General features: G+C 37.7%; 1 protein-coding gene across 2 annotated transcripts in view; it reads left to right on the top strand.

The window, feature by feature from the left end:
* The window catches only part of ror1 (receptor tyrosine kinase-like orphan receptor 1), a 254,783-nt gene that overhangs the window by 209,964 nt on the left and 23,347 nt on the right, over positions 1-21,472 (top strand). For both annotated transcript variants that reach the window (XM_030132891.1, XM_030132890.1), the window contains one exon: positions 20,826-20,953. In XM_030132891.1, the coding sequence (XP_029988751.1) occupies positions 20,826-20,953 (128 nt within the window). The remainder of the gene's footprint in view (positions 1-20,825; positions 20,954-21,472) is intronic.

Raw genomic sequence — 21,472 nt, 5'->3', positions numbered from 1 at the left:
TGTACCTGCTGCACTTAACTGCGAATGTCATGCTACCGTAAGTGATATCGGTGCAGTTGTATCAGAGTACTTTTGCAAGTATGAGTACAAGTACACACACTGAGTATCAGACCTGATACCTGATACTGATACTGGTATCAGTATTGGTGCATCCCTAAAGAAAACAATGCATTATTCCTACTGACTGTCATTTAAATATTTTGTGTTTAATCAGTGACCCCTAGTTTCTGTGTTTTGTTGTCTGTTGATAAAACAAATAAAAATAAAGTATAAAAAAAATGGATTTTATAATATGAATAATAATAATAATAATAATAATAATAATAATAATGATAAGGTAAGTTGGCAGAGATGCCACTTTTACATTCAACTTTTTTATTGAAGAACCATATCAGACTCACAGTATTATTCATTGGAAAGTATTTTTATTATGTCATATAACATGTCTGGAGGGGATCTTTAAGGAACATCTGCCTGATGATGTCTGATGATTTATGTCGCTGTTTAACAGTTTTGCGTAACTGCGTGAACGTGTTTTAAGGTGGATTTGTCCTTTAACCAGACCTCAAGCCTTTCTTGTTTGCTTCCTGACACCTCCAACAGCGGAGTGTGAAAAGAGGGATTATTTATGGACTCCACCGCACTGTAGTCTTCACCCTCCCCATTATACATGGCTTTAGTGACTCTTAATCGCACTCATCAAGGATTAAACCACTTTCTTCAGGAAGCCACCCTTATGTTCCAACGTGTGTCTTCTTGTTCTTAAGTACTGTCAGTAGCCAGTCAGCCAAAACATGTGTCCTCCTGTCTTCTTTAAGTGTCTGCCTTTGTGTGTTCAGATTGGGATCTGTGATCTAGGCAATAAGCTGTCGTAAATCATGCAGGAAACTTGGTTGTGTGTGTGTGTGTGTCTGTGCTGGATCTTTGCTCTCGGCGATCTCCTTCCCCTGTTCTTGCTTTTGTGCTCTCTTTTGCTTTTCCTGTTATTATTATTTCCACACGGACGTTTGAAGGCTGCCTGGAGTCTGTTCAAGGAATGCTCTTAAAAAAATTGAAGACAGAAATTGTTACAGCGACAAAAAAAAAAATAGAAGAAGAATGAAGCTTGTAATATATGCACTGCTTCAGGGAGAAAATGATACTCGATTTGCATGTGTGTTACTGTTTGCTGCAATAAAATCCCAAGTTTTTAGTGATGCTTTTTCATGACACTAAATACTGCAGGATTTCATTTAAGTAGTTTTGTACACTTAAGCATTTGTTAATTCACCTAAACGCCGATGATTTATTATTATTACAACAACATACATGTGTAATGTAGGGCTGAACGATATGGACAAAATTTCATATCTCGATATTCATGCCAGATATCTCGATATCGATACGATACGATATGACTACAGGTTCAGTGAAAACCAAGCATTTTTCAGAAAAATACTAACATCATAATACAAAAGAATGTAGAAAGTGCAGTTTTACTCATAAGAACTCACTGCCAGTCATCAACATTAACATAAAGTACAAATAAATTAAATTTGTTGTGACTTCCAGAGCTGAACATGCAGGGCGAGCACAGGGGAAATCTATATTGTTTATATCTTTGCTTTTTCAATATTAATACCTTGAATGTTCATATCTAGGTATCGATAATATAACGATATATCTTTCAGCCCTAGTGTAATGTACAGAGGTGGTCCATCAGCAAGGCCTTCTCTGCCTAAAGAATCTGAACCACTGACCCACATTTGTAGTGCATTTGTTCCATGAAGATGTATTAAAGTATTTCCAGTAGTTTATTGTCTTTTTCTGTCTTCTATTTTGTAGCTTTTCTCTCAGTCACTGCCTCCAGTAGTGTATGTGTATGTTAAACAGGGTGCACACATAAAGATAATCGGGCTGTTTTTGTCCCAGTTTTCCCCCTTCCAGGACCAAGGACTGCAAATGCCAGATTATTTTAGGTTTTATAAGATTATCCTATGAGATTATCCTTTGATCTGAGGTGTGTTAAGACTGAATTTGTCCCGATAATTGGCTCCAAAACAGGTCGGGGCTGACAATCATAAATATTAAACTTGTTCAGTATTTACGACCAAAAATCTTCGTGTGTGGGGAACACCGACGACTCCTGAGTCACGACTCTGTGGTTTGTGATGTGGAAGCGGTAGCAAGAGGCAATGAAGCCATTTCCGTGTGGCTGCCTGGAGCTCCGCTTCCCACAATGCATGTCGCGACCAATTTCCGAAAATGCCCAAGTGACCTGCTGGCTCTGTTTGTACATAAAAAGAGTGTTTATGGTGGAGTACACTTCGAAATTGTTCACCGTGAGGGAAGAGATTCAAATGCGTAATCATGGAAAGACTTACGGATTCATGATACTTAGACTACGACTCGGGTTTTTCAGATCTGATGAAGAATTGGTGATGAAAGTCATACACAGCTTAAGTAAACAATGTCATTATCTGTTTTGTAAATATTTGGTTTGATTTTCTCTGGTTTGTGAAATAAACCATTGAAAGCTTATATCACAACAATTAGACTGAAAAAAAAAAAAATCTATAGGATAACCTAAAGGATACGTTTTATCACATAAGATAAGGTAATGGTGCCAGAGGTGGATAGCAAATACACAAAAAGTACAAAATGTGGCAGCAGGATGTATAAAATAAAAAAATAAATAAGATAAAATTACAATACAATATAACTAACAAGATAAAAAAAAAAAAGTGTGAGATGCTGCACTAGTATTATACAGATTACAAAAGCTCAGATATACCATGATTATCAGCAGTATTTCACATGTAGTTGGCATTTTCATTCTGTTTTTACTCTTATTTTCACCCTTTGATATTGTTATTATAGTGTCCCACATTTCCATCCTTTTGTCCACTTCTGTGGAGTACACTTCGAAATTGTTCACCGTGAGGGAAGAGATTCAGGTGCGTAATCACAGAAAGACTTACGGATTCATGACACTTAGGCTATGACTCGGGTTTTACAGATTTGATGAAAAATTGGTGACGAAAGTCATACGCAGCTTTAAAGTAAACAATGTTTGCAAATATTTGGTTTGATTTTCTCTGGTTTGTGAAATAAACCATTGAAAGCTTATATCACAACAATTAGGCTGAAAAAAAACCTATAGGATAACCTACAAGATATGTTTTATCACATAAGATAAGGTAATGGTGCCAGAGGTGAAGAGCAAACACACAAAAAGTACAAAATTTGACACAGCAGGATGTATAAAATAAAAGATAAATAAGATAAAATTACAATACAATATAACTGACAAGATAAAAAAAAGTGTGAAATGCTGCACTCGTATTATAAAACTACAGAAACTCAGATATACCATGATTATCAGCAGTATTTCACATCTAGTTGGCATTTTCATTCTGTCTTTACTCTTATTTTCACTCTTTGATATTATTATTATTATAGTGTCCCACATTTCCATCCTTTTGTCCACTTCTGTGTTCCTTCAGTTTTCAGGAATCTCTACCACCAACAGGTCAGTGATTAGTCAAACAAAACACTCTTCTCCCTCTTTCCTCAGTCTGGTCTTTAGTAATGGATTCTACTGTGTGACCTCTGTGCTCCCTTTGTTTGTGTGTATACGTGTCTATCTAAACACCGCTGGGTTTATGTTGGCTTTTAGGAGACATATTGCCCTCCTATTCTGTTAATTGACAGAGTGATTGACACCCTCGCTCCCTGAAAACTCCCCGTGGTCCTCCGGGGGGGCTGATGTCATCAGGTCAGGAGCGTTGTGAGGAGTGAGTGGATTGATGCCGGTCCATCGCTGCATGAATCACCATGTTTGGGTTTACCCTATTATTAAAACTCTTCATATACAGCGTGCCTGTGTGGGCAACGTCTGGGTCCTTCAACAAATTCCTCTGCCACTTTTTTTTTTTTTTCTCATCTTGGAGCCATTCTGAAATCTATTTAGATAAGACCTTTATCTAAGTTGCGTCCAGTAAATTGTTAATATGAATAATGTTTATTTTGTGTCTAAACTCAAGAGTAATATCAACCAAAGGCAGTTTCATAAATGCTAACACATTTATTGTCCTGACCAAACAGCGCCTGTTATGTCTTTTCTGGGAAAATTCCTAACTTACTGGAAGTGATGTATTTTACATTTTTGGCAGCAGAGGCAAATGCTTGTTGGAAATAATTTACTAGAGCCGTATATTTAGCATAAGCAGAGATAGCCACCATGACTTAAAGCTCTTCAGGCCAACAGAGGCACTGCTTCAAATAATGCAGCCTCCTCATTTATTTCAGAGAGACCACTACTTCGGCACAGCGGGAGATCTTGGGTGCTGAGGTCTCTGGCAGAAAAACCACTTGGTTGTATGACAGAAAATTTATGTCTGGCACCCAGCAATCTACTGTGCTAGCCAAACACATGCAAACGCAATTCTGTTAGATCATTCCATAATGTGTAACTCTGTTTACTTCGCAACAGAGGATAAAATAATTGCCACCATAAAAACTAGAAGGGCAGTCGGAGAGCACAGACCTCCACCAGGGCCAGTAGTCCACTCATCTTCTAATTCCACAGTATTATTAAAACTGCAAACAAACCACAAATTATGACCCTAGTATTCCTCCTTTTTGTCAGATGGTGCCACTGGGTAGTTAAACTGACCGTTACCATGGTAACAAAGGGGTTAATGGTAAATCAGGTATGACACTGCTCTCCATTGTTAAAGGAAGTGGCAGAAATTTCCGCCTGCAGCTCATTTTATGGGTCTGTTTAATGGCTTTAATGGGTTTGTCCTTGTTCATGTCCTGCCCACACAAATTTCATGAAAACCGTTGCAGTATTTTTGCACAAATTTGCTGATGTTCGGCCAGAGAAATGTGAGTGATCATATTAAGTTCCTTGGAGGATGTAATAATCGATTGAATTGAGTTATATTTTTTCTCTCATACTCATTGTTATTGTGCCATGTGTATTTGACTTTCTGCAGCGTTTTTAGTCTGAAGTCAAAGTACCAGACAAAAGAAAAAGGAGCAAAGACAGTAAATCAAACAAAAAATTACAAAGCACACAGAGAAGGCAAACTTCTAACAAGATGGTTTAATTCCCCACTACATTCAATCCTAAAACTCAAATTTATATTTTACTTTTCTGGAGGACAGTTGTTCAAACATACCTCAGAACGAGAGATTTTAAAGGAGTGATATTTTCCTTTCTTAAATGGAATTATGCATTTTAAAACATTTCCCTGTGGTCTACATGAACTGTAAACGCTATGTTTGGGTCTGAATTCTTTATTAATTCAACTCCACAGGTCCATCTTCAACCCTATTTTTGAATCATGACACCAGAAAGGTCGTTTTGAGCGTTGGCCCCTTAAATGCAAATGAGCCACTTCATCCCCCGCCCCCTCCAGGTTGTTGACTGTGCTTTCTGTCCCATTCAGCCACAGCCACTTGTATTCGTTAATACAACCAACAACTGAACATTTTAGGTAGTCAGCTCGAAGTTTGGACATATTTTCACCTTATATTTGCAATTGTCATGACATAACTAATTATAGACGTAACAAATTAAGCGGGAATTAAAATACATTGTAGAAATCCACTTGATTTTTGCCAAAATGAATCTAAAGATAGCTTTGCACCACCTGGAGGGTTCAAATTCAAACGTTTTGAACTATTAGGGTCCAAATACACAAATAAATGTACAAAAGACAAATAAAAGTGGGTTTAGCAAAATATGACCCCTTTATGTTAAAATCTTATGTGATCTGAACCCAAACTTATCATGGCACTATGAGGTGAATTAGAGTGAAATCGGATATGTGGCCAAAATATGTAACCCTGACCTTTGAGTACACTACCCAAAATGTAGTTACTATCTCACTGAAGTCACACACAAAAAAATCAGGGTATTTAGCAAAAATTGTGGACGCTAGGTAGCTAACAAACAAACAAATGTTAATGCTGATTTTAATGCTTAATGCTGACCATAAGTTTTCTTTTCCTGGCTCCTCACAACTGTTAGTTTGTCAGACACCTGTGTCCTTCAAAACATGAATGTTTCTCTCAGTCAGTTTCTCAATTCTGCATATTATAAGCTACTTTATCTCTAAAGATAGCACAATGTACAATTTGACCTTTTAGCCCATAGCAGAGCATGAGCTCTCTCAGTTCTGGAATTCAACAAAGAGTTACTTTCCCCAACTTCCCAGAATGACTCCAAGGTCTTACATTCTGTCCTGTGTCCATCTGACATTCTTTCTTTTACTTAGCGACAGTATCATACGTCATATTTTATATTAACCAATTCAATGTAAGCTTAGCACAGCCTCTATAAGTTAGACTGATTTTCTGTATTAGGTAGAACTGACTCTTGAGAGAGGGCGAAGCTTCGTCTGTCAGTTTTTTCATTTGTGCACAAATAAACGGACTGCCTGATTGAAGCAAATCCATTCTCCACGAAGTCTTTGTTGTTTTCCAACCATCAACCACCAACAAGCAGGAAACAGAAAAAGTACATGACCTTCCTGGCATCTTTTTCCATTAATGGTGTTCTGGGAGTCATCATTTGTTGCTGCTGTAGAGGAGCAGAAAAGAGGGTTTGAGTGACTTGACTAAGCATTAATATTCAAATCCAGCCTGAGTCCTTGGCATAGAAATTAACTTATAGGCTGTCGTGTAACAGAGAAAATCAAGGCACATATTTCATTACAGAATAAAAATTGGAAAAATCTATCAATACATGTGGATATCCAAACAAGCCTTAAAAAGTTTAGATCAAAATCCACTAAAATGGCACCGTGTAATTCAGAAACAGAACAATCTATTAAGTTTTGTGAATTTTAGAAACTTCTCATTCATGAAATTGATCTTGAAGTGTGTGAATGGTCATTTACCAGAAATATTTAGTGAAATGATCTTAAAATATAACAGTAAAGGAGCTGCTTGTGGAGACTGTAAACCAGTGAAATGTAAAACAAAGGTCCTCAGATCTGGAAAATTTTGCCATCAAAAGTAAAAGCCTCAACCAATGTAGAAGATTTCAATAATAAGGCAAATCTGTGGCTCCAACAAAGACAAATCTGTGAAAACTGACTCATATCTTAACCCTGATCTCAGCTGTCATTAAGCTGTTTATGTTCACTCAGTTTTTGTATTAGTTTTTTTTTTTTTTTTTTTTTTTTTTTACCTCCCCCAAGGAACAGCGGTGGTTATGTTTTCATCGGGGTTTGTTTGTTTGATGGTTAGTTAGCAAGATAACTCAAAAAGTTATGGATGTATTTTGATGACATTTTCAGGAAATGTTGATACTGGCACAAGGAAGAAATGATTAAATTTTGGTGGTGATCGGGGGGGCTGCTCTCTCCGAGTGCTTTTCTAGTTTTTAACTTGCACTGTTTTGTTGTATAATTTTGTGACATGTTAAGCCTTTGTTGATGTGAATGTTGTTCTGCCATGCTATTACTCCTACTTGCAATGCATCAGTGCATCCTTTAAAACATTATAATCCATATATGTGTTTTCCCTGTCAAACAAAATGTAAATAATACATTTTGAACAACACATATAATTAGACAGGATCCATTTTTAATTGAAAATGCAAAGAAAACAACTGTCATCTTTAAATCAATGCATAATTTCCCCTTCAGCTCACCTGTCAGGTCTCCTCTTGTTTCCTTCCTCTTTCTGGAAACCCTGAGTCTTTCCGTCTTTCTCTCTGACAGAAGCCTGCATTGTTGAAATTCAGTAAGCAGTAGTAACACAAGGACCCAGGAGAGTCTTTTCTTTCTCCATTGTATCCTCGTACAGCTCCTCAGTTGCCCCCTCTGTTCATTCCCAGTGCGGTCACGGGCCAGTGGCGGTCACAGACCCCGGTCAGCCTCCGCCTCTGGTGGCCATTTTGGCTTCCTGTCAGTGAGGAATCATTACATACAGCAACTGAACTTTACTTTTACAATCCATTCTACAATAATGGAGTGACACCTAGGGATGGGAATTAATAAGAATTTATAGATTTAGGTTCCAATATTGGTATCAGTTGCACTAACATTTTGGATTTGATTTGAACAAATCTCAAAAAGGGGTGGTTAACCCTTAGGGGTCCACGGTCAGTCGGTCACAGCCCCGTGACTGAATCACATGACATTTTCAACACGTAGTAACGTTGGAAGTCGGTCATGTAGACCACTGGGGAAAATTGTATTCCAAAGTGCGGACTTGAAACACACTTTTTATTCGATGTTGATGGAGCAAACACAAGCGGCGGGGGGGGGGGGGGGGGGGGGGGGGGGCTATGTAAAAGATATACTTTCATGTCAAATATTTGAGTATACTTATTTATTATAATTTATTACAATTTTAATCTTATATACCTAATATTTGGAACCAGTATTCACTTTTAAAGTCTTTGAAAAGGTTCGTTAAGCGTCTTTGTGTTATTTAAGCAATAAATTATATACATTTTTCAAATCTGACTTTATATTTTTTGTGTTTTTTGGCCTTTTATGTTGATATTGTAGATTAAAGTGAAAGATTAATAGGCCGATGAGATAAATTAAGTTGTGCTGAAAAAAAGATACCAAACATGGGTATAAGAAATATTTCTTTATATAATATATAAAGGCAAAATCAAAAGTACTCTAAAACAGCCAAAATAGGCTCGGACCCCTAAGGGTTAAAGGAGTGTTGGAGCTACCTACTGCAGCCTCTGAGTTTTGTCATCATCTAAATGTAATTCTAGGACATGGAGATTATTCATAAACAATAGTAAAAGCAGGTTGACACAGTGAAATGACGTTAACATTAACAGTATCAATAGAATATGGAGGAGTTTAATGTTAGCAGCTGCGACAGAGAGCATCTAGCCGTTGACTCCGCCTCCAGAGACACCGCCCCCTTTGCCAAGCAGCCAATCAAAGACATTCTTTTGGTGCAGTTTAATGGGATGCTGTGTAGTTAATATTGGAGGTATTTCCCCCTTTGTAATGGAAGCTCTGTAACTGTTGTAAATGGCCATAGTGTCGTGTTTACTGGTGAAATACAACCACACTTTAGAGCATGTCTGAACCAAAATAGAAAAATGACTCATTTGACATGATGACATCGCAGAACTGATGAGCAGAATCATGAAATAAACAAATGATTCCAAGGAACTGAGCTACTGGGAACTGCTTATCTGCAGGAGCTGGTGTAACAGGCCAAAGTACACCCCCAGTTGGGCCTAGACCCAGGGTTAAATTGGCCTAGGCCAGTGTTTCTCGTTAGTGGGGCTTTTTTGAACAAAGGCCCACTAACGACATCATGAGTGTCCTGCTGCCCTCCTGTGCCCCCCCCCCAAAAAAACGAATTTTAAAAGTAATGCGACAAACCTGTGTGTGGAGGTTTCCCACTCGCTGCCCCCACTGCTGGGCAGGGGGGGTATCTTTGTTGGGGGGGGGATCTGTTGCATGTCATGTCATGAAATTACCCCCCCCCCCCCCCCCCCCCCCCCGGACCAGATTATACCCCCATAATACCAATAGTATTGAGTGATATACACAAGAATTACTTAATTTTTCAAGATAGCTAGCTAGTTAGCTTTCTCACTTAACCCTTTATAGGGCACTCATTGAAATACTCTGAAATTCCAAATTTCAATTTTTCTATGTCCTATGCTCCTCTTGCCGTAAAACATCTGAGCATCACTTGCTAAAAAGTAAAGACATGCAATAAAACATCTGTTATAAGGTCATAAATGGACAAAAAACACTCATATTCACTATTTACAGCTTCAAAATGTATATAAAATATGTCTGAATCACTGTATAGCGTTATAAAAACCAACATGCCTCTGGACCACACTGAGGCACGGGATTGGCCCCATATTTAACGTTAGCGGAAAAGACCAAATATAGTCACTTGCCTGATAAAGGGTCAACCTATCTGACAAAACTGAGCCCCCAATAAAATGTTGAAAATTAAGTGATTCTAGTGTATATTACTCAACACTACTGATATCACTGAGGTATAATCTGGCCTGGGGGGGGTTATAATCTGGCCTAGGCCACTTTAACCTCGGGTATAGTCCAGACGGGGGTATACTTTGGCCTGTTACATCAGTTCTCAATCACCATCACTAGTGACACCGCTAACAATACATGCTAATATAAAAGACCACTACATGATCTACTTGCTTGCAGTTGTTGTAAATTGTTGCAAATATCAGTACGTATCAGAAACATAAATCCGATGTGGGGGGGGGGGGGGGGGGGGGATGTGTCTCTGTTAGTGCTATACATTGGAACGGGGTCTTTATGTGGGGATACCGCCCCCGTTAACAAACACTATAATAGCCCAACCGCTTGCATTTCAACATGGGGGGAATCTGCTGCATGTCCGTTGTACTAATAGCAGTGAGTCTGAGGTTTTTCCAGATTTTTTTCCCTCCCGTCCTGTGATCGCACCCCCTCAGTTGAGAACCACTTGTCTAGCCATAACCTCACCCCCCCGGACCAGATTATACCCCCATGATATCAGTAGTGTTGAGTGATATACACAAGAATCACTTAATTTTTCAAGCTAGCTAGCTCACTTAACCTACCTGACAAGGCTGAACTCCCAAAAAATGTTGAAAAATTAAGTGATTCTAGTGTAAATACCGCAACACTACTGATATCATAGAGGTATAATATGACCTAGGCCACTTTAACCCCCAGGTATACTCCAGATGGGGGTATACTTTTGCCCATTATATCAATTCTCAAAGCCCATCACGAGTGACACTGCTAACTATACATGCTAATATAAAAGACCACTACATGATCTACTTGCTTGCAGTTGTTTTAAGATGTTGCAAAATATAATTATGTAACGTATCAGAAACATAAATCCGATGTGACATTTTCTTCAAAAATCTAAGTGTATTTTTTCGTCAAGGACTAATTCTGTGGTACCTTTTATAATTGTAAACATACAGAATGAGACGCAGCTCTATTACACGACAAACCTCAATCTGTAAACCACGGGGTTGGGGGGGTGGTAATGTGCCTCTGTTATATGTTGGAGCTTATGCGAGGTCTTTATGTGGGGATACCGCCCCCGTTAACAAACACTGTAATAGCCCAACCGCTTGCATTTCAACATGGGGGGAATCTGCTACATGTCCGTTGTACTAATAGCAGTGAGTCTGAGGTTTTTCCAGATTTTTTTTCCCTCCTGTCCTGTGATCGCACCCCCCCAGTTGAGAACCACTGGTCTAGCCATAACCTCGCCCCCCAGGACCAGATTATACCCCCATGATATCAGTAGTGTTGAGTAATATACACAAGAATCACTTAATTTTTCAAGCTAGCTAGCTAGTTAGCTTTCTCACTTAACCTGCCTGACAAAGCTGAACTCCCAATAAAATGCTGAAAAATTAAGTAATTCTAGTGTACATGACTCAACACTACTGATATCATGGAGGTATAATCTGGCCTAGGCCTGTTTAACCCCGGGTATAGTCTAGACGGGTATACTTTTGCCCGTTACATCGGTTCTCAAGCCCCATCACTAGTGACACCGCTAACAATACATGCTAATATAAAAGACCACTGCTGTACATGATCTACTTGCTTGCAGTTGTTTTAAGCTGTTGCAAAATATCAGTACGCATCAGAAACATAAATCCGATGTGACATTTTCTTCAAAAATCTAAGTGTATTTTTTTGTCGAGGACTAATTCTGCGGTACCTTTTATAATTGCAAACATACAGAATGATACCCAGCAGATTTTCTTCGTTCTCATTTTTTCAGTCTTCTGGGGAAAAACCGTTTCCTGAGAACAGCGGCCATAGATAGCCCATTGTTTTCTCCCATCCTCCGTTCATCTGTTTAGTTCCAGACCCACAAGTGTCTTTGATTTGTTGTTGGACACCTTCCCTAATACATGCACACCATCTACAAAAAAATACACATAGACAAACACTCCTAAGAGGCTCAGCAGTGTAGTATCCCAGGGAATCAAAGAGCTTACACACTGTTTTTGTCTGTTTCAGTTTACACATGAGCTGTGCTGGATGTTGTCACTTCAAAACACCAAATATCAGCGAGTCTTTCATGATTCTTCTACAGTATAGTCCATTTAATGTAATACAAACGTGACATTCAATAATCGTAGACTAAAAAGCAGTAGATTTGCACATTTTATTCAATTTTCTTCTCATCACATGTAATTTAATTCAGCTGTTTACATGTTAACACTACCCACAGGCATTTCAGACCGCTCAGTTATTAGAATATGTGTATTTGTCCATCCAATAAACACATGAAGGAAGCAGAAATCATAGTCTGATCATCTAAAATATGAAAAAAGAATTGGGAGCTCATGAAAACAATGACAGTTTTGTGTTAAATTTATTCATCCATGGTGGAGGTTTTAATAAAGTCTTATTCTTTAATGCAATTCGATCAATGATTTAACCAGTTTCAGTCAAAATTTGCTGCTGTTATGATAGTTGTCAGTCAACTTCAACAATCCTAAATGTGCAGAAAGATATGAATTTAAGCATAAATGCTGTTTAAAACAACAACTGAGCTATTGAAATGATTATTTTGTCATTTATATGAACATTTAACCCTGTAACGCCAAACATATCATATTTGATACATGAGTTTTGAAGCCCTCTACATGATCAGTGTGATATTTTTTTCTTGAATAACCTGATGTATACAATTAGATACATGCAATACACAGATAATCCACTAGGGGGGAGGAATTTGTTCACCAGAGGCCTTTCCAGTGACACTACAAGACTTTCATTAATGAGGAAGGAGGCAGAACTTTGCCAATTTTGAAAAGGAATTACTAATTTCTTAGACATGTTTGTGTTATATTCTGTTTTTGTTTGTTCAAAAATAATAATATCTGAGGATTGAGACCCAATGTATCAAATATGATACAAGATTGAAACTCATACATAGAAACTGATACTTGAAAAAACATTTTTTTGGTTGTTCAGAAGGACCAATAAAGGCTCCGGTTTCAAAGAACTGGAATTTTCTGTTAATGATTTAATGGTTCAGGCTTTATAGGGTTAAAAGTGAATTTTCTGTTTTTCTTTGTATAGATAAAGACATTTCCACCAAAGCATTGTTTTAAAAAAAAAAAAAAAAAAAAAGGCAGAAGGAAGCACTAGTCTCTTGCATTATGTGTTCCCCAGGCATCCATTATTTTTGATTTTTCATTAGTGTAAAATAAAATCAATTAATGGACTCTTAATAATTATTAAGAGGATGAAGTAAACCAAGTATCAGTATGAATCTAAGATTTTGCTTAGATTATATTATTTATTATATTGTTGTTTAAAACTGTGCCATCTTGTTATCTTGTTTTGTTTCTGCAATTTTCCTTCTTGTACATAGGGTAGGCAGAAATAAGCCGTTGCTTCAGCCTACACCATTTCGCCCATGTTTAATAGAGAAATCCAAACTGTTTGTATGTATATATTGTGTTTTGTTAAATGGAGGAATGCATAACTACTGCTACACTACTTCTACTACTCTGTTGCAACTCACAATAAATTTAAGCATGCATGAATTGGAATTACAGAATGAAATGGCACTGATATGACTGTAAAACTAAATGTAGACAGAGCCGGATTGGTTTGAATATGGCAAAGCAATGAGTGACTTCCATCCAAAAAAGTATAATTGTGCTTCTTATACTGTGTCTGAAAATGGCTAAATAATGTAAATATTTGGCAGTTAAGGAGTTAAATGCTTTTAAAACCACACTGCCTTTAAACCACAAATTCTTCCCCACCTCTTTGTTGTTAGCAAGTCACCACACTTCATAGTTAAGCAATCTCAAAACATCAACAGGGAAGTGGAAAGACATTTGGGGTTGCTTTTGGGGCCTTGTAACCAAACCCGAGAGTATATCTTTAAATGAAAAAGAAAAAAAAAACTCCGGGGGCATCCCCAATCAGGATATAACAGATGTGACCTCATGCTGCTGGCAGCTCATCTCCTCTTCACTCAACACCCACAAGCAGCTCCTGGAAGCGAAACCCTGAAATCTAAAATGTCACTGGGATCCGCCCCTCGCCTCTTCGCCCTTAAATCCCATCCTTTCTGTATCCCCTCCAACAAAGAGTGTTGAGTTTCACATCCTTTTAACCCCAAACTCAACACAAGCCTGTCATCCCAACCCACAAGTTGTTGATGAGAAATTCCCAAGTTTATACGATCAAGACCTGAAGATTCATTTCATAATCAAAATCCGAAACAGAGCATAGACCCAAAAATGGAATTATGAGCAAAGAGTGAGTGTGTGTTCACTCTGGAATAAGCAGACAACAATCGCATACTTTCCAGAGTCATTATCATTTTCTTAGAGCTGTTGTGATTTATACTTTTTGGCCAAAATTCCTTAATGACCTTCCTGCATATTTTTCATATTTTGAGATCCAGGTTGGGTTGGTATGGGGGTCGCCATTGGTTCTGGGGGGGTGGAGTTTATACTTTGTGTGTGACTAAATTTTATATCATAAAATGTGAATTTATTTATTTTTCTTTTGTATTGTATTTCTGAGATGCACAATGAAAATGAATAAAAAATTGGTAAAAAAAAAAATAATAATAATAATAATAATTACCTTCCTGCATATTGTATGTGGTCTGAGAGAACATAAGACTCCTACATCTACACTTTGCATCTTTGTAGAAAATCTATCACATCATTCAGATTTTAGCCAATCACAGGTTGGTTAAATGCATGATTGATAGATGTACTTATTGATTACTTATCAGATTCACCCAGATGCAGCCTCTCTGTGCTTTATAATAGTACAGTCCTGTGATTTTGTGATTTTGACTCCTGCAGCTTTAAAGGGGTTTTATGTAGTATTAATATTCCAAACCCTCGACATCAGGGCAAAGTCTTATAACAGAACACACTTTGGACCAAAACCACCAAAAAAAAAAAAAAAATCAACACTACAAATCCACAGACTGTATCACTCAATGAATAAAGTATAAACATCATTGTTTCCACACATCTGTATTATGGTATCATCTAGTTTTCTTCTTCAAACTAAAACTCATAGACACTTATTTTAACAGTGGGTCTAAATAACACTGTTATTACACTGTTAAGAACTTCATAACCCTTTATTCCGCACACAATAATGATGATTTTTGGCAATTTTTTTTAGTTTTTGAAAGTAATAATACCACATATAGCTCTTTTAATGCATGATAGTGATACATGATTTTTTTCTGTCTTTAATTTTCTGATTGGTTGGAGGTGTTTAAGTTATATACACTACAAACAAAAAGTTAAGGATATTTCTTTTTTTTGTCATTTTTTGGTCATTTTTGCCATTTGTAAATAAAACTATGTCTGGTCATTAAAAAATGGGTTTCAATTTAATTCACACAAAAAAAAGTATAAAGCGCTGTGCAAGAATCCCAACTGAAAAAAATGGCCCAAAAATTAAAAATATCCTTAACTTTTTGTTTGTAGTGTATATATTTTAGTTTCAGTCTCCTTTCCGTGTCTGTATATAAGAACAGAAAGAGCACCAAAAAAGTTATTTTTGTCTGATTTTTTGTTTTTTATTTTGTAAAGCAGAGGCTTTTGGTAAAAAGAATGTATGTTAAGTGTGCATAGTGCAAATATATTCTCAATTTACCTTTTTTTTTTCAGTATCACCATCAATGCATCATTCCTAATAAATAAATAAATGTTACCATAATTCCCATGAAAGTGATCTATATTCATAGCCCTTGTTCCTTAAAAAAAAAAATAATAAATTATCTTCATAGTGCCAAACAGTATTTTTTATATTTATCAATCAAACTAGGATGATTTAAATGTGAAAGTCCTTTATTTTCAGACCAACCTGTTTGCATTGATCTCATTCGGATCACAAACTACATCAGTCGTATGTGTGTGTGTCTCAGGCAGCAGTGCTTCAGTCTGGGTTTCACTGGCACCGCCCAGGCGTAAATCTATGTAACCATATATATATGTGAAACAGCCTGGTGGTAGAAAAGAAAAGAAAAGAAAGATGTCTGCTTCACAAGCGCTTCACTGAATAAATAATGAGGTTGGAAAAATGTAATTGGACAATGAATCAACGTCCTCAATACCTTGTTTAGGTTCTGTGGTGAGGCTCGCCTTTCTGTTTAGATCTGGATTATAGTTTGGGCCTCGAAGGGAAAAGCCTTTCCTTGTAATTAACTATTATAAAACATTACACAGAGGGCCCGTGGCGTTGGTGTGTAAAATAAAAGGCCTGAACAGCAATCCACTGTTTACACAAATAGCAACCGCATTTGGCTTTCCCTGCCTGGGATATCTTACACCATACACAGACTAACACACACAGACACACAAGGAAAAAAAAGAGAAGGATGCACAAATGCAAAACTCAAGGATGATTTTCAGAAAACCTCAGATGTCTCACTGTGATTTGGTTTCTATATGTGTGCTTTTCTTTTGCATTTATCGCTTTAGTTTGGAATCATTCCACTGGACAGGATACAAACGCTTTATTACAAAGATTAAAAGTGTGCTGTTGCATCAGTGGTTCCCAACCTTTTTTGGCTCATGAGCCCATTTTAACATCACAAACTTCTGATGAGCCCAGACATTCAAAATAGAGACTTTTTTTTTTTTTTGCTAAAATTAATTTGTTTTTGATCATGTAATAGTTTGCTGTACTATGTTGCAAATAAACGTTAATTTTAGATGACATTTAGTCTATATAATGTATATTATTATGGACGGAGGCAGAAAAGCCAGGTGTAGATTACTGCACAAAGTGAGAATTTTATTTTCCTTGATGGAAAATCCTATCCTGTCTGGATAGACGTCCTCGGCCTCACCACTGTGGATGGGCCTCCTCGCCCCTGCCTGTCTCATCCAGCGGGATGGACCCCCCATGTGTCCACCCTACTGCATCCTTGTAGACTAGAACTACATCTGCAAATGGACGTCCATCAGTCCTGCTGCATCTATAGCCTGTCCGTCCATGGGAGTGGATCTCTCCTTCACTGTGGTTCTCCCCGAGGTTTCTCCCTTTTCCCACTGGGTTTTGAGTTTTTCCTTGCCGAGAAGGAGGGTCTAAGGACGGGGGATGCCCTGGACACTACTCATTTTCTTGCTGTTCATTTGACTGTTGTTTACTCTAACTGACTCTGTAAAGCCCTTTGAGATAACCTTGTTGTGATATTGGGCTATACAAATAAAGTTGAATTGAATTGAAAATTGATCAGGATATGTACAGTCAGTCCAGCTTGAATTTACAAGGCTGACAATTAATACAGAACAAACAGTAACTCAAACTATGAATTATGAAAGAGCTGCAGCATCTGAAACCGACCACAATGAACATTTGACAGATAAACACAACCCCAGTGCTTCAGTTTCAGCTTCACAGTTTGTCTTTTATGGATCGTGATTGTCTCTGTCAACTCACCATATATTTTTTATTATTAAGTTTTTATTTTTATCAATTACCAGAAATTTCAGGCGACTATGTTGTGGTATGTTATATATGTACAGTCAGTCGAGCTTGTATTTACAAAGCTGCTAATTAATACAGAACAAACAATAACTCAAACTATGAATTATGAAAGAGCTGCAGCATCTGAAACCGATCACAATGAACATTTGAAAGATAAACAGAATCACAGTGCTTCAGTTTCAGCTTCACAGTTTGTCATGTCTTTTATGTATTGTGATTCTCTCTCTCAACTCACTATATATATTTTTAATTGTAAGTTTTTATTTTTATTTTTGTCAATTCCTAAAAATTTCAGGTGACCCCATTTGAATTCCAGGTGACCCCAAGTGGGCTCCCGACCCCAAGGTTGAAAAACACAATGTTACATACTTCTCAGGCTCAGCTTTCATTCTAAGCTACCTACAAAAAAATGGAAAGAAAATTGAAATATATGAAGCAGCAAGGGTCGATTTGTGATTTCAGCAGAGCAGTTTGGGTTGAGGCCTTTTGGACAGGCCAGAGTTGTAATTTGCCTGTGGATATCTGGCTGCATTGTGGTGGATCGTCTGCTCTCCCTTGTCATTTTCTTGTCTGTGTGTGGCTTGACGTTAGTGTGGATGTGTGTGTCCACTATCCTGTGTGACGCACAACCAAAGTAACCTCTATGCTGCCCGGTCGCACTCCAGCACGTACTCCGAACCTCCTTTTTTGTGCTCTGGATCATATTGTATTGCGCGGTAACAACATTATCAATCAACAATTCCTCACATTATTTTGTCATTTTTCATTGTGGCAGTTTTTTTATTACCAGACTCTCCTGTTACAGCCTCAGTGCCAGACATGATTTTCACCTTAAAGAGATGACGCTCTGTGCCAAAGGAAAAATATCTGAAGATGTAGCAGTTTGTGGCTTGATGAAGAGGTGCAAATCTGTGTCTAGGCAGGCCGCAACATGAACTCATTATTACTGATATCCACATTTTAGTAGGAAATTACATATTCTGTGGATAAAATCCGCTTAAACCTATATTAATCTGTAAATATTATCAAATCTCCATGGAATTGGGAGTATGTGGTTCATTGCCGTGGGTCTGGAAATCGCATTTAGATCTGCACAGACAGCGCGGAAGGAGAGAGCTGACCTTGGCCCTTTAGTCACTTAACACTCTTCAGAGAAAGGAAACCTAATGACCTTGTACTCACATCACACATGGTGCACCAAGCTGTGTGTGTGTGTGAGTGTGTGTGTGTGTTTTAATGTGTGTATGTGCACACCCGCACCATTGTCACCTTGCTTTCAGTTGCATCTTTAAAGCATTTCAGTGCAGTTTTATAGTTTGTGGAGTAATTAGTGTAATTCACACTTTGTTACATCCCTTGTAAAGTCTGAGTCGCACCAACAAACGCAGCAGACATGATTAGATAATAATGCGCAGATAATGAAGTGACTGGAGCCATTTGAGATCCCATTTAACATTTTAAACATCATTATTCTGTAGCTGTTTTTATATAATGGGATTTCATTTCAGTATTAAAATATGTTCTTAACTATTTTTTTTTTAATTCTCTTTTTATTGAAAGAATTCAGATTTTTTTCACACATTGAAAAAAATAGACAAATACACAAACTATACACATCCAGAGAGTAGGTGTACAAAAAAAAAAAACCATTTACAGCAGTTCCTTTCTTCCTTCCTTTCTTCCTTTCACATTTGGCAGACGCTTTTTTCCAAAGCGACTTACAGGGGAAAACCAATTAAATCACTCAATCAATCAAATTTTATTTATATAGCGCCAGATCACAAAAAAAGTTATCTCTTTACATTTTATATATAGAGTTGGTCAAAACCAGACTCTAAGTCAATTTACAGAAACCCAACAGAATCACTATCATCATTATGGTCAAGGCATACAGGATCTCAAAGTAAAGAATCAATGTATAAATAAAGATAAATAAAAATGTATTTCCTTCAGAGGATTTTGGGTTCATATTCATGCATTCATCTCAGCAAAATCAGATCTCAAAAGCTTCACATGTCTCACCCATTCCTCCCAGTGTTGCACAAAAAAATCCATCTTCAAATTTACAGTAAAGGTTATTCTTTCCACCCTATAAATTCCCATGGTTATGTCTATCCAATTATTTATTGTCGGTTCTTCTTGTGTCATCCATCGTTTAGTTATTGCCTTTTTTCCTGCAGCTAGTAATCTGCTGAATAAGTATCTGTTTATGTTTTTGACTTCTGGAGAAATGTATCCCAAATACATGGTTTTGAAATTGTGTTCTTAACTATTATGCTATAACAGTCATAGTATAAGAAAAAATAGCTTATAAGGGTGATTTTTAGTGAGTAAATTTGTCCGTATGAATCGACCAATCAGAGCTGAAGTGTGCAACAATCCCAGGTATAATTTAATGTATTGACGATGAAGGTGAAGTATTCAAGGAACCACTTTTACTGACGTTTAAAGCGTTTTTCTCTGTTTGCCAGAGCTGCATCGTCTGCATACAGATATACGTACTTTCAGTCAACCCATAGCAGCAGAATAGATATATTTTGTGTTGTTTTGCGTGTGTCTGTATGTGGCATCAGGCACTCCCTTATATATTGTGGTTGTGCCTGGTCTTAAAGTCCCCATATGGCACGACTTAAAGCACATGACACAGTGATCTCACACAGAGCAATAGCCTGCTAGTCAGCATGTGGTTTGTGTCTGCATGTGTGTGTGTTTGCATGTGCACATGTGTGCATGTGATATGGAATGAGAGAGAGGTGAGAGATTGAGGCAGAGCGAGAGAGAAGGAAGCAAGAAAAAAACAAAAAGAGGCTTAAAAACGACAGAGGAGAGGGAGCTTATGAACAAGAAAATTATATTTCAAAAAAGACTAAAATACCAAGGGAAGGAGAAGATGTATAGTTGTTAAAACATGAAGATTAGCTCCCTCTCCCTCTCTCTCTCTGCATATGTTTCAGATTATGGTTCACGATGACATGTCTCTGCCATAAGCAGGAATATAGCGTATAGTAAAAAACCAAACATTTATTCTTAACGTGGTTTGCATCTGTACTGTGAACGAAGATGTGTATGTGGTTTTCAGATCTTTGCCTTTGACTTATCTTCAGCCAAGCAAAGGGAAACCTCTTTTTAGGACCAGAGAGATTTTCAGTCTTTACTTTTACCTAACAGCAACAAGTCTGTTTGGTTGGATGGTCAGGCAAAGGCTGACCTCTAGTGGTACATCTGTGAACTGCAGCGTCTCCAGTCTACTTCTTCAGTATGATGAATTAAAAATATTTGTCAATAATCTTAATCTACCTCTAAATGTTCTTCCTCTCTGTGTCGTGTTTGCTTCAGGGATGACTTTGATGAGGAAGGGTTCTGTCAGCCGTACAGAGGCATAGCCTGTGCTCGCTTCATCGGTAACCGGAGCATCTACGTGGACTCTCTGCAGATGCAGGGAGAGATTGAAACCCAGATCACAGGTGAGAGATGGCAGTAGTTCAGTAATCACTTCACCTTTAACTCTGAGTCTCTTTATCTGCAGATACATCATTTTAAAGCTAAAGTCCATGCGTGTCCTCAATCATTTCAACCCCTTTGTAAATACTGATGCTTTAGGAGGTAATGTTTAATTAAAATCCAGAAAGTCAGAAACAGGACATTGCATAAGGGGTTCAGAGGAAGTTCAGCACCGTCGTCCCTGTATGAAGCACACATGGTCCACATACTGCTTCATACTCCTCATCATGTCTGTGTCTCTGCTTCTGTGTTTTTGTTGCTGTGTGTTTGTGTGCATAAGTGCTGAGAGGTCACTTTAATGTGGATGTCATCGATTAGATCTGTGCTCATGTCAGCTTTTCTTTCGATGAGTTCAGGGACAAAGGGGTCATGAACCCATGCTCTAATGTGAAACATCAAGGATGAGAAGAAAATTCAGATTTATACGGACAGAGTCATAATAAGCCTAGTGTAGGAGTATAAATCATACACTTGATAGTCTG

This window comes from Sphaeramia orbicularis, chromosome 4, assembly GCF_902148855.1.
Source record: "Sphaeramia orbicularis chromosome 4, fSphaOr1.1, whole genome shotgun sequence".
Taxonomy (NCBI): Eukaryota; Metazoa; Chordata; class Actinopteri; order Kurtiformes; family Apogonidae; genus Sphaeramia; species Sphaeramia orbicularis.
The sequence above is the reverse complement of the archived record's forward strand: the minus strand, read 5'-3'. Positions and strand labels throughout refer to the sequence as shown.